The following is a 14,118-nucleotide window of genomic DNA, read 5'->3' as shown; positions in this document are numbered from 1 at the left end:
ACCACGGTGAAGCCACACTCAGGAGTTTGAGCGTAAATTTACGTTCAACTCATTCATCTTTGCGTGGTCGCTCTTCGACAGACTGTCAAAGTTGATGCGTATTGCAGCGGTATAGCTGCATACGCATAAATGCGTCATCCCCCTGAGACATCATAGGGAAGCGGAGCTGAAATTCGCAACTTCTTTACCCTTGCCTCGGAGTTTTTGTTTTTTCTCGTTCTCTCCCCTTACCTTCTATTTATGATCGCATGCAGCGTATGCTTCTTTCTCTGAAAAAGCCCCCCCCCCCTTCCCGACAAGCGGGGTGTTTCGGACAAATTTAGTAGACCAGCCATAGAATCTACGCCACAGATCCGCGACTGTGGTAGGGAAGAGGATGAGGTGTATGGTTGTCTGGATGATACCTGTATGGCGTTCCCGGAGTGATGTATAACAATGGCGCGCCTCAACGCTCCCGCATAAATGCAATGATGTGGCGGCCAAGCCCACGCAGCTTGCAAGGTCCTGCAATTTCTAGCAAGCTTGTTGTGAATTCCATGGCAAGTTCCACGTCGGTTGTTGTCGCGCGGTTCTTGGGTAGCGAAGCTAGTCTGCGGAGCGTCGCGGAAAAGCGATGACGTCCTTGCGGAGAGCTTTGAGGAGAGGCATGAACAACTTGGCCGATTTTGCTGAGCCCAGCCCAACATATAAAACCTGCTAATCTCCCTAGATTCCGAGACTAAGCAGGGCATCGTTCTAAAATTTGTGTAATTACATCGATAGGATCTTTATTAGCGCGTCGTTCAAAACACGCAGAAACGCTATCCCAGTCCTCCAAGTATTGTGCCTCCTTTACCGTCCAGCCTCTCGGCCAGGGGTAAACCGATGATGGGGCCACCGATATCTTCGCCGTCCACACCAGGAACCGTCGCTCCCCTTGCGTCTCTCGGGCTGCGTTGTTCGGTGCGCGGCTGGCCGGCAGCAAAGTAGCACACGTGAAAACGCTGTACCGTCATCGGTACCCGCTGAAACCTTAAGGGTGCACATGCGCTGGATGCTTGATTCCACACAATTAGCCGCAAAAGCCTTCGGTCGTCACATCTTTGTCCCTCACCGCAAGTGAGCCCTCCAAAGAGGGTCCACACGTGCGCTGTTGGCGTCGACTGCTTTCTTTCCTTAGTTGATGCGGCGACAAGCTGGCATGACTGTTACAAGAAGATGCCCACGTCCGTGCTTCGTTGTAAACTCTTAAAAACACATGAACCCAATTTTTCCACGTGTCATCTGCGTTTTTTTATCCTTTTTAGTGCTGCGCCCGACGCGCAGCTTCAACGCCCTGCAGTGAAGCCTGGTCTTCTTGCCTCTCTCCAACGCTCGCCTTCTCGTCCCAAGAGTGCCGATACTCAAACTGCGCTGCGCTGCGTGGTAACGAGTTTCTAATCCTACGAAACGCTGCGCACACGGAACATCTAAAAGCGACAAATTGTTTCTAGGAACGTCTTGACGCCGAACAAAAATTGGACAAACACTGCAGTTAGCGCTCTAAGTGATGCGCTCAAGGTAACTGCAGTTTGTAGCAACATAGCAGTTAATAAACCCTGAAAGCACGTCAGCCCTGTCATGTCCAATGCTGTCATGAGTCAAATGTTCATACCTCGAAAGAAAAAAAATTGGGCTCTAACTACACGCATCCTTGATACGATCCGCAAAATAGGACGCTAAGCACCGGCGCAAAACCCACAGGCAAGGCATATCAGACAGAACAACTCTCTTTTCAAAATGACCCGGCTTAGACGACGGAATGAATCATCGACGAACGCAGGACAGGCGCTCACTCGAGTTCCTGCTCCTCCTCGCCCGTCGTCTACATCCTCCTGTTCTCAACAAATTATGCATCACCAATTAGCCGAAGCTAGTACCTTCCCGAATATTGTGCCTCGGCCGGACGCAGGCTTGCCCAAAAAGCTTTCGTGTCATGAGGTAGTGTTTATCACCTCTACCTCCAACGGAACTGCTTTCGGTAACTCTGGGAATATTTCCGCAAGTTAGAAGAGAGCATTGGGGGCAGCTTTCTTGCCTTGCTGCACGAAACGCAAGCTTTGGGCAGCTAATAAATTGGATTCTTCTGGCTGCACGCAAACGCCTTTGAAGATTTTTGGACGTCCTTCCTCGGAAACCGGAAACCAGTGATGCGAAAAAGCGTGGACGGCAGCGATGTGCAAAGGGGAAGAAGAGGTTACCACTTGGCCAAAAGATTCCTGCTAGATACACCAAAAGACGTCACTTCCGTGTACTACATAGGAGGGACAAAAATGGGAGTCTGATTGCTTTCGCATCTCTTTCTCTTTTCTAGAGGCCACAAATCAGCATCTTTGACCGCTACCCTGGCGCTACATGCCGGTGATTTTTTTCCCTTCACTGGAAGTATGCTTTTGTCACCGGAAACGTCAACCCCCCAGAAGTGAAAAGGAAGAACACATCACGTCAAACGAGGGAACTTCTTCCTTGTTTCTTCACCTTCGCCCGAAGCCTGCCGCCATCGTTGCAGCCCCTAGCCCCGAGATGCCTTTTGCGAAATTTTTCGGGCGCACTGAGAACGAGGCCGCTAACATCGAGGCCGTCGTGTCGACTCACAGCACGACCGCAGGCAGCTCGTTCAACTTCAAGCGCAAGATCAGAAACGTAAGATTCAGAGGGCCGTGCACCCAGTCTGCGCACCGCTAGGATCTGTGCTTAGCGAAAGGCTTTAACGTATCAGGTGCTGCTGCCTTAGTGAAGGGCCGCTTGATTTATGCACCATGATGCCGCTTAACAGCGCGTAGCCCACGCAGCCTTCCAACCGCGGAGCGGCTCTTCTGTCCATCTGAATAGGTGAACGGGACGAGGTGCCTTCGTGCTATTTCTCGGTGCTTTTATCGTTCGTTCCGTCTGCTGCAAACGCTCAAAGATTTCGGGCGCCGCGATAAATGTGCGCAGCTTTTCATTTGTTGAAGCGCGGGAAGAAAATGCAGATTGTCATCCGACCCATGCTGCGAATGACAGAGAAAGTTGTGCCTGACATATGGTGTTGATATTTAGCAGACATGGATGCAGAACTGTGGGGCTTGTTACGACGCACATCTCAAGAAAGCCAACAGTCACTGAAACCGAAGGTAGCATAGGGGAGAGCTTTTTCTTTTAATTTGTGTTCGTCAACCAATGAGAAGTAAGGTAACATTTGCTTTTATCTGAAAGTAAATTGATTAGAAAACAGAAGGAAAAACAACCAGATGCCGCCGGTGGGATCCGAACCCAGGAACTCCGTATGTCGAGTGCGGTGCTCTGCCAACTTGATCAACGGCCACAAATTTTGACAAGATGCTTTCCTTGGTTTCACCGACTGTTGCCTCTCTAGTGTTCATGATTTCGACAGGTGCTTTCCTTTACACGGTGCTTTTGTCGTCGCTCTCGCGCCTCTGTCTCACTGCTCTCCCCTTTTTCTCGGAGCGTCGCTCTCGTCTTTGCCGGCAGTCGGACGACGTGCAAACATTGCGTAGCCGGGGCATGCCTACCTGTCGAGAACTGTGCTTTCTGGGGTCCTTCCGTGTCGGCTGCGTATAGGGTGCCTCGACGCCCGTCCGCGTGGCACGCATGCATCGAGGAACGCGCCACGGCGTTACGCCGTCCGTTCAGGTGTTCAAGAGAGGCTGCGCCGGTGAGGCGGAGGCAGCGAGAGCTCGTTCTGTTCCCTCTCACAACTTCTCCCTGGCAACGCTAGGCGCGAGGAATGCGCCATGGCGTGACGTAAAGGGGCCACTTGTTTGTCCAGCGCGTAGCTTCAGCGACGCAAGCGGGAGTAGGTGCCGATAAGAACATTAGTCATGCGCGCAGCCTTTAGCCCTGCTCAACTGACACGCCTAAAGTATTCACATTGGTGAATACTCCAGGCGTATCGGCACACTCCTTGATGTTTCGAATTGCGAAATTTCCTATAGGGTTCATGTATCAACAAACGGCCGTATGAGTGGTAAAAACTGGGGGGCTTACGTATTGCTGCCACGCCCATGGGAACAACCTAAACATCGTCCGAATAGTAAACACCAAGACTGTTCCTAAAGGCACAGCCACTTGCGAACAAAATCAGGTAAACAGATGCATTATTAAAAATGCATAGACATAATGCATGGTCAGCAGCTCTTCTTGTCCGCTTCCAGAGAGCGCCACCTTTCCTGAGCGATAAGAAAAAAAGACAGCCAAGCATGTTTGAAACAGCCACCGCCCCGACTCATAGGGGACACTCCTAACTTCCATCCATCCATCCATTCCCGCAAAGTGTCCCCTGCATCTGACAAGACACTAGTCACATATTGAAGCGGTGTTTAACAACTGGTGCGATCTAAGAGCTCTGGATTTTGGCCGCATCCTCCCGCGTGCATCGCTGATGCTACGCGCTGGACAACATGGCGCCCATGACGTCACGTGAGAACACCTATTAGCCGCCCATTACCAGAGCTTCAGCGGCATTCACTCTGTCATTGTCTTTCTTTCTTACGTCTCGGATGATGTCAGTGCGCTAATTGTTAATGTTCAAAGCGATGCGCCACGGGCTGGCAGCCAGGGGAACTGGAAGCGCTTCTCTCGAATTCCTGGCATTGATTCCAGGCAGCAAAAGTCGCTGCAGCAGTGAAGGAGAGGTGGCGAGAGGGCGCCTTCCCCTTCAACTTCCTCGAAAATTATGTGGAGGTTCCTATTCTTTTGAGTCCATGAACGACGGACGCCGCTATTTCCTAGAATGCCGCTCTAGCAGCTATCGCTGTCATACGCTAGACAACTGTAGCGGCAGCAGCAGCAACGGCTGCTTGGACACACTCGCATTTCTCATGTATTTTGGCCAAATGTTGGATCGGCTATTTTCACCTAGCAAGCCGCTGCTGCCGCTGGATAGGCAACGCGAATTTCCAGAGCCAGTACAGAGCCTCACTGGGCTCCGATTCTCCCATTACTGCTGCTGCAACGACGTAGATATGGCCTTTCTTCTTCCACACAGTGCGGGAAAAAGACGTCCGGTCCTTTACAACGCTTGCTTCATCAAAAACATCCTCCGAGCAGTGAGCATTACATTGGAAACTGATCACAAATGAACTGTCGTCAATTAACGTTATTTGAGCTAGTTTCATCTCATTGACTCTCGGGTTCCTTTCGTGTAGGCGTTGTAATAAGGAATTGTTCTCTGTGTGAATAGTGCTTAGAACTGTTTGTTTTACTGCTAGCACTAACGCATATCGAAAGGCTTCTCTGCGCAAAGTGGCACGCCGGCTATTTGGTGATGAACACAGGTCGGTGTCGAAGCCTCTAAACGCCTTGCACTAAGCTGGGCACGCTTTCTCGCCTCATCACTTTCCTCAAATCAGGCAGTAGCAGATGCCCACCATTTACACCGTTGGAGATTCTGCAGTGTTGAGTCGTCTCGGATGTTGTTTACTCAAGTACGGTGCGCGTGCAGGTGATGCTCATCGTGGTAGCAGTCCTGGCATTCTGGAAAAACCTCGACCTGTACTCCGAAGTGATTTCTACTGGTATATCCATGCTGATGCCTACGGGCATTCTCCTCATCCTCATTGTGGCGCTGCCCTGGTTGAAGCTGCTTCTGAGGATCCCCAACTGGCACATGCGGCTGTTAGCCGAGCACATTCATCAGCAAGCAATTACTGACACCACCGCCAAGACAGACGGTTCGGGAGAAGGCAACTTAGACCACCAGAACGATCACAATGATCAGGACGATCTGCATGACTTCAACGATCTGCACGACCTGAGCAGTCAAGATCGCCAGGATGACCTGGGTGACCTCAGTGACCTGGAGGATCTGGACTTCCAGGACGATGAGAGTGACCAGTGCGACCAAGGCTACCTGGCTGACGTGGACGACCAGGATGACAAGGAGGATTTCGACAACCTACTTCGTTACCATGGCTTGCTGCTGCCCATCGAAGAGTCAGACGAGGACGGGTTCCTCGAAGAGCAAGATGTCGAGCTGCACTTTTAACCGCTTGCTGCCAGGTTAGAAGGATCTGCACAGGGCAAGAGTGCGCTGCTCCGTTCAGTCTCGCTTGCTCACATCTGCTCCTGTCACGGACAGTAGTGACAGAGGAAGCAACACCGCGAACAGTATGCAATAAAACTCTCATGTGAGCATGCATTAAGTCGATTTATGTCATCCGGGAAGACGGTACAAATACACACACGAAGGTTTCTGCCAATATGCCGTGTTCATTTCAGATCATTTGCCGAAAGCTTTTCGTACGGCGTGGATGGGTGTGGTTATGGTGCACGGCTGCAGAGCAAGACCGTGGAAGTTCTGTCTTTACAGCCGCGTGTCGACTAGGGCGTAATGCGTAAACACTTGTGTACAGGTGGTCGAAACTTATTTATGCTCTATTTGCATATTGTGGGCGTTGTGACCGGAGCAAAGGAGTGTGAGAGAGGAGAAGGAAGAGAGGGGAATGGACAAGACTCGATACTGGAAAAGGCAGGGAGGGTAAGATGGGAGAAACTAGCCATCGCGTCGAAGCTGGTCGGAGCCGCAGCCATCGGAGCAAAAGGAGTGCGAGATGAAAATGGAGAGTAGTTTGGTTTAGCTTGGTTCATGGGGGTTTAACGTCCCAAAGCGACTCAGGCTATGAGACACGCAAAATGGAGTGTGGGTAATGGTGTAAACTTTATTGCACATTAATATCAGAGGTTGGGGCAGAGCCCCCTCATGGATTATGGGAGGGGACGGAACAGCGGGTCCCTCCCATACAAATGGTGCGCCAGCCCCTGGAGAGCCACCTAAGAGTGGCACTGGCGATGGTGCGTCGTTGGTCTTATATTGCTGAGCTTTATATCAGCTTCTCCCAGTGAGTGCCACCTCGGGGTAAATGAAACAGGCGAGCAGTACATGTCCCAAATCGCCTGGTTTGCCTCATAGTTGCAGGAGGCGGAAGAGAGGTCGGGGGAACGTCCGTACATGAATGTGGTGTATGGGAGGACGCTAGTTTGGAGCCTCCGCGAGAAAGTTCATTGCGCGGCCGATAACAATGAATGAGGAGGTGCGTATGTCTGTTTATTGCAGTATTAGTCTTGTCCAATGTCTGTGAAGTTTTGCAAGCGCTCCCCTTCAATGGAGGAGACGGGGTGCTGTCGCGCCCGGAGGGTAAGATCTCGAGAAAGGTCGTGCGCCTCCTCTTTTCCGGGTAGTCCAGCATATGCTGGCGCTCAGGTGAACTTTAATGCTCTGATGGGGGTCCGGCACCTGATTATGGTGCTGGCTTGCCGAGAGATGCGACCTGTGCTGGATTTTTTTTTTATGGCTGTTGGGGAATCAAATATAATTTTGGTGGCAGCAAAGGAGGAGATGGCTAGAACGATATCCGCCTCCTCAGCCGGGGTTATGGATGAGTTAAGAATCGTTCCTGCCGTTATGGGACGGCCGTCCCTGCGAAGAGCCACTTTCGCTGCCTGTGCGCCTGATGCATAAAGCGAGTCATCAGTGTATGCCATATTGAGATCCTCTCCGTAAGTTTTGTGCAGCGCGAGTGTGCGGGCCTCGCGCCAGCTTTCACCCTCAATCGTGTTCTAGCATTTGCGATGGGGACTCGCCGTCCTTCAACTGGTGATGCCGCAGCAGCCAGGCATGCCGCCGTGCCGGAGAGCGACAGAAAATCAAATGAAATCAAACAAAATTTATTTCTGCCTTGAAAAGGTACAGACAGCCAAGATCCAGCATTTCGAGTGGCTGAAGCGCAGGCTTAAAACTGAGGAGACAGCGATAAGGCCCTTCAGCTCAGTTAAAACGACTTCGTATATTACAAGTTCATACTTATGATGCACGACAAGCGACATAGAAAGACGCAATTAAAAGGTGGATATTAAAAGAGAATTCGATCAGACGAAAATTAAAATCACACTGCTCACGCAGAATTCCGGCATCACATTCTATGATCGGGTCAATTTTTTTTCTCCACTTCTGCATTCACGTGGAAAGTGCGTGCACGCTGGGTTGCACTGTGTTGGGTTGCGCTGTCTCTGTTTACTTCGAAAGGGAAGAGGAACCTAGTCAATCTGGTCTTCCACATTTTTCCCACTGCTCGCCCATTGATTTCAATGAATATTATATATCACCGTTGATGACCCTCCACCTCCCTCATCCACTATTAATCCCCTTCCCTCCCTGAGCACCAGACGCGGGTAAGCAGAGCTTGTTTTTCTGTTTACAACTTATACGGGTCTCTATACCCTGTTTAGACATGTTGGCTGAAATCTGCATTAGAACACAGCCGGAAACCAGCAGAAGATTTCCCATTATCCATACATCCACATCAGGGATCAGATAATGTGACCTTTACCTACGTATTTCCGCATTTCGGGGTATTCTTTCCGGACTGCAGTTGAGAACGCGCTTCTTACTTGATTGCAGGTATTCATCAATACCCTATGTGCCTACTGATTTCATTCGGATATGTTGGTTCTTCTAAGAGAGTTTTCTTTCTTCATTGATCTTTGCATATTTTTGTTCATTGCTGCTGTGACCATGTTTCGTTTGTGATGTCACGTTTTCCTTGTCGCTCCTGTCTTTTGTCTTTTTCTATATCGTTACTATTACGTTGTCTTAATTTCTTTACTTCAGTACTACGACCTGCGATTTAATGCTCCCATTTCTATGATGTAACTTGTGTCTTCTCTTTCTCCTCTTCATTATTTGCATTTATGTACTGCATTTAAGCTGTATTTCTCAATTTTCTCGTCCCAAAGTTCGCCAGCCCAAGGGCTTTCGCTGCTCCTTGGCACTATAAAGTCATTGATTGATGGATGGATGGATTGATTGATTGATTGATTGATTGATTGATTGATTGATTGATTGAAATAATGTGGAGCCCTTCACTACGTCCTCCCTCATTGCCTGCAGTGCTGCTTTCGAACATAAACCGTATTCACCTACGTCCCTATCGGTTAATCTATATACTGCTTTCCCATATAGTTAGAGTTGCTTACCAGTAAGGTTTTTTTCTTAATCAGTGCGCTTACAGGAATAAATACAGAACATGTTAACTGTAGAATATTTTTTTTACCGCAGGGTGTCATTAATCTACTACTTAACCTCGCCGTCCCAGGCTCATATCGAAATGTTGGCCCACCTCAGGCAGCATTCGGCTGCAAAGAAATAGCCCTGATCAGTGTTGGCGGTAACGTGTTGCAAGTAACGTCATTACCGGTAACACGTTACTTTTTCCGGTAACTTAGTAACGTACTCGTTACCATTTCGGAACTGTAACGGGTAACGTGCGTACGTTTACATTCTTCAGGGACGTGAGGTGTCACGTTACTAGTTACTTTTTGTTCCAATTCTCCCCCCTCCGCCCCCTTTTTTTAGAAAAAAGAAAGCGCAGAACACCTAAATTGATGTTGCAAATAAACAAAATGTGCAGGTGCTCTCGTCGACCCCCGTTCCGGCTCGCATGCATGCCAGAAAATACCTGCCCTTGTCGACGCACCCAACTAAAAAAAAAAATTCAGAATAGCCATAAAGCATGAAACACGTGTACGAGCGCGGATTCACACACTTGCCTTCACGTACCTCCCCTTCCCAAACAACTCACACACACAGCTCTCCTAAGAGTGGAAGCATGCCGAGCATGTTGGAACATCACATTTTTCAGAATTATTGTAAATTTGTTTAGAGTTCAGCGATGTTTATTTGTGAAGATAGTTTCGGATCCTGGTGTGCAGACGCGGGTGCGTATTAGCTACAGCTATTTTTCCTATTTTGACCGACTTTTCACCTTCCGCTGAATTTTATTGTGTCTCTCGAAGTTCATGAAGGGGCCCGGCACCTGCCCAGCCCATTTTCGGGACCGGCACTCTGTTTTCGTGACCAACATGGACGCTTATTTCCACCGAGCCCCGCGACAGCCTCGCTATGCCTACTGCCACTGGCAATAGGCTCTGCTTCGCAGCCAGGCCCAGTGCTTCGCCAAGCATGAACGTCGTCACCATGCAGGGGAGGATCTAGCCCCTGAAGAGTATATACCCACGGACTGGACCTACGTAGACCACTGCTACGAACGCGGCTCCGCCACTTCATCATCTTTGAAACGCACTCCCAAGCCACCACTGACGGCGTCGCCTTCCGCGTCCTAACAGCCACCTCCCTCCTCGTCACGTAAGCTGCCTCGACGCGCTCTGTTTCTGCCACGCATCCCTCTTGAAGACTGTAAAGTCATCATTCGCCCGCGCGGGGGCCTCAATCTACGTGCATGGGGCGAGAAAGCTCTTCGCAGGGCAATCACCTCATGCCTTGACCTACTCCGACACCGCAGAGGACCGCCTTCGGGTGAATTTCTTTCACAACACCCTCCCCTTTAGCACCAAGAACCGGGACCGCGCTATCATTTATACGAAGCTCAAGGCAATCATCCTGGGTCCGACAAGCTGCCCAGTTGCCACCCATTTGGCACCACCAGGCGTATACACCAGAGGTATCATTCACCACCAATACGTGGATGAGACGCAGGAGGAAATCATGGAGTACTTGATACCCAGAATCCAGAACATTGCATTCTCAACGCCCCCCATTTAGGCAAGACCCAATTCGTTGTCCTCACTTTCGCAGGGACGAAGGTCCCCCGCCAAGTCTCCTACGCCGGCAATGCTGTCCGCTGCTACATCTTCAAGAACAAGGTGGAAGCGTGCCTTAACTGTCGCAAAACGGGACACCGAGAGGACGTTTGCCCGTCTCCCAAGCTCTCCAAGTGTCCTCACTGCGGAGCTCGCGACCCTGACCAGGCCCATGAATGTAACCCCTCTTCTGTAGTTTGTTCTAATCCTCACCAGACCGGTTCCTCCAAGTGTAAACGCGGCTACAAAGTGCCTTCTGTCTTACTGCAACGCCAGCTACACTCTGAGAACTCAGACAGTGCCTCCAGCTCTCATCGTTCCCGATCCCGGACCCGCCGCCAAAGGCCTGAGAACACCTCGGCCAAAATGGATTCCGACCGCTCCTCCTCCTCTTACCGGCGCTGTAGCCCGAGTCGCTCACTGTCCTTCCCACCCCTGGACTCTAGGTTGTCTCCTCGCCGCCGAGAGTCCTCCACGAAAAATCAGGTGAGCTGGGCAGTCGCGGCTTCCCCCTCTCAGCAGTCTCAGTCTCGCGATTCAGAGCTGCAAACCCTCCGCGAAGAGATAACAGCCCTTAAAGCTGCAACAATAAACTACAACAAGAAACGCTTCTTTAAAGCGTCCACCCTTTGCACCCGATCCACCATCTCAAACAAATCCTACTCTACCCCTTCAACCTGTTCCCACCACCTCGCCTCAGGCGCCCACATCTGCTCCACCGCAACTAAAAGATACCACCTCAAGTCCTCCGTCTAAGCGGAAATCTACCTCCCGCTCAGAACGATACGTTATTTTGCCGACCTCGAGGAATTTGAGGCTCGCCTAAAAGACAAATTAGAGGCTAAAATTGACGCTAATCTCGAAGCGAAATCTGCTGATTTCTCCCGACAAATCCAACACCAAATGCACCAGTTCCAACAACAAATACAACAGCAAATCCAACAACAACTTAACACCCTCATGCAACGATTCCAAACACGCGTCACAGGTCTTGAAGCTAGGGTAGACAAATCGGCCGCCCTCCTCACGACACGGGTTAAACCATACGATCGCTTGCCTCCCGCTACAGCCCGCAAACCCACCTTAGCTTCAACCACACTTCACCATGGCGCCCCGCCACCTACTTAACGTGGGGCAATAGAATTGCAGGGGTTTCGCCGCAAGCGAGGTGACCTGCAGCAGTACGTCCAAAATTCGGAGATCCCCCCTGATATCATCGACCTCCAGGAAACTCATGGCCCAATGAAACTACCTAACTATAAAGCATACTCCCCCCAAGATGGCAGCGCTCCCGACACCGCTATTTTGATTCAACGCAACCTGCCGGCAGTCCTACACTCCTTAGACGACGTTGGCGTAGACAGCGTCTTGCTCGAACTCCTCCCTCGTAAAAGGGGCGACCAAAGCCTCTTCATTCTTAACCTTTATAGCTTCCAAAAAAACAGAAGACGGGACTTCACCCCTCTTCTTTCCCATGTCAACAAGCTCGCGCACCGTTCAGTTCTCCTCCAATGCCCACCATCCCGCTTGGGGTTACAGCGCCGCCAACGGGAAGGGTAGCAATTTGTGGTTATGGGCACAGGTACTGGACTTCACACTTGTTACTGACCCTCACACTCCCACCCGCGTAGGAAACAGCGTGTCTGTTGACACTTCACCGGATCTAACATTCTGCAAAAACGTTCGGATCGATTGGTGGCTCAACACTAGAAATACCCTTGGCAGTGACCACTATATCCTCGCGACCACCCTCAGCACGTCCCCGTACCGTCGCAAAAGGTCGCCCGAGCATAATCACAGATTGGGAGAAGTTTCGTTCCCTACGTGCTCAGAACGCCCCTACCCGCTTTAATAACCTGGTTGAGCGGATCTCCAATCTCCAGGCAGATGTCTCGGCTACTACTCAGGAATCGCCTGCAACGACTGATCAATCCAGTACAGACAGCCGTCTCTTCCTTCTATTACAGGCCCTCGAAAGCGTGCAAAACCGCTGGAAAATACAATGACACAATAGAACGGTTCGATGTTGAATACCTCAGAGAGACAAACCGATTGAGGCGCACTCTCTTTAATAGGCTACCCAGCAATGGGGTCAAGTTTGTGACAACATGCGTGGCCAGCTCAGACTAAGCCTCACCTGGCACCTTCTCCGATACCTTTTAGACCCGGACACTTGAAAACATCCCAACGAGACAGCATTTCCCGCATAGTCCATCAACACCCCGGCTCAGACCAGGATCTCCACGATGAACTTCGTGTCCGGTACCTCAATACTACTTCCCCGAACCCTCTCCCCCTTACATAAGTCGTGCCAACCCTGCCCTCGATGCGGAGATTTCAGAGGATGAGATAAGGTTCGCTCTCACTCAGCTCCGCCCTAGCTCTGCCCTGGGACCGGACGGCATTTCCAACAAAACTCTCCGTAATTTAGATGACCCGTCCATTGAGGCTCTCACTGCCTTCATGAATGATTGCTGGAGAGAGGGTGAAATCCCTGCAGCATGAAAACATGCACGCGCGACTTTCATACCGAAGCCAGGCAAACGACTAGCTCTCGAACACCTCCGCCCCATCTCCCTCACTTCATGTGCTGGGAAACTGATGCAGCACGTCATTCTCAACCGTCTTAATCATTATGTGTAGGATAATGATCTCCTACCTCGCACCGTGATTGGCTTCCGCTCAAATTTCTCTACTGAAGACATGGTCCAGCTCTCTCGAGAGATACAGAGCGCCTCTACCAGTGCGGGCACAAAGGCTATTCTAGGGCTTGATTTAACTAAAGCATTTGACAATGTCTCGCACGGAGCTATTCTCGCTAACCTCTCCCTACTAAATCCTGGTCACCGCATCTACGAGTATATACGCACCTTCCTCTCTGGTCGTACAGCTGAAATTAGCTTTGGATCTCTCCTCTCTGACCCTATAACCTTAGGCAGCAATGGCACCCCCCAAGGATCCGTTCTCTCCCCCTTTCTTTTCAATGTCCCCTTGCTCACGCTACCTTCAAAATTAGACGCCATCCCCCGGCTATTCCATACCTTCTACGCAGACGACATCACCCTCTGGGTTTCAACAGGCGACGATGCTGAGCTTGAATCCGCACTTCAACAAGCGGTGGATGTCATTGAGCGCCACGTAGCCGGAGCCACCCTCTCATGCTCACCTCAGAAGACCAAGCTGCTGCTCATTGGAGGTCAACCCGGCCTCCACGGCCATCCTCCCATCTGCATTACTGCTAGCGGTCAACCCATACGCGAGGTATCCACCATTAGGGTATTAGGGCTGCTCATCCAGAGAAATCACAGAAACACCGACACTCTGTCTAAACTAACATTCTCTGTCTCGCAGACCATTCATCTAATTCGTCGCATTGCTAATAAACTTAAAGGCACGCGAGAGGCTGACCTCCGACGTCTTGTTCAGGCGTTTGTTATCAGTCGTCTAACATATACCCTCCCTTATTTCTACGCCAGCTGCCAGGAACGGGACCGCGTTAACTGC

At 50.6% G+C, this 14,118-nt stretch overlaps 1 protein-coding gene across 1 annotated transcript; it reads left to right on the top strand.

Moving 5' to 3' along the window:
• Nucleotides 1-2,511: 2,511 nt before the first annotated feature.
• Nucleotides 2,512-6,116, top strand: LOC144112072 (uncharacterized). Its single transcript, XM_077645149.1, has 2 exons — nt 2,512-2,661; nt 5,462-6,116. The coding sequence occupies exons 1-2, from the start codon at nt 2,542-2,544 to the stop codon at nt 6,002-6,004; spliced, it is 663 nt and encodes a 220-aa protein (XP_077501275.1). The 5' UTR covers nt 2,512-2,541; the 3' UTR covers nt 6,005-6,116.
• Nucleotides 6,117-14,118: the final 8,002 nt, after the last annotated feature.

The sequence above is a fragment of the Amblyomma americanum genome, unplaced genomic scaffold, assembly GCF_052857255.1.
Source record: "Amblyomma americanum isolate KBUSLIRL-KWMA unplaced genomic scaffold, ASM5285725v1 scaffold_42, whole genome shotgun sequence".
Taxonomy (NCBI): Eukaryota; Metazoa; Arthropoda; class Arachnida; order Ixodida; family Ixodidae; genus Amblyomma; species Amblyomma americanum.
The sequence above is the reverse complement of the archived record's forward strand: the minus strand, read 5'-3'. Positions and strand labels throughout refer to the sequence as shown.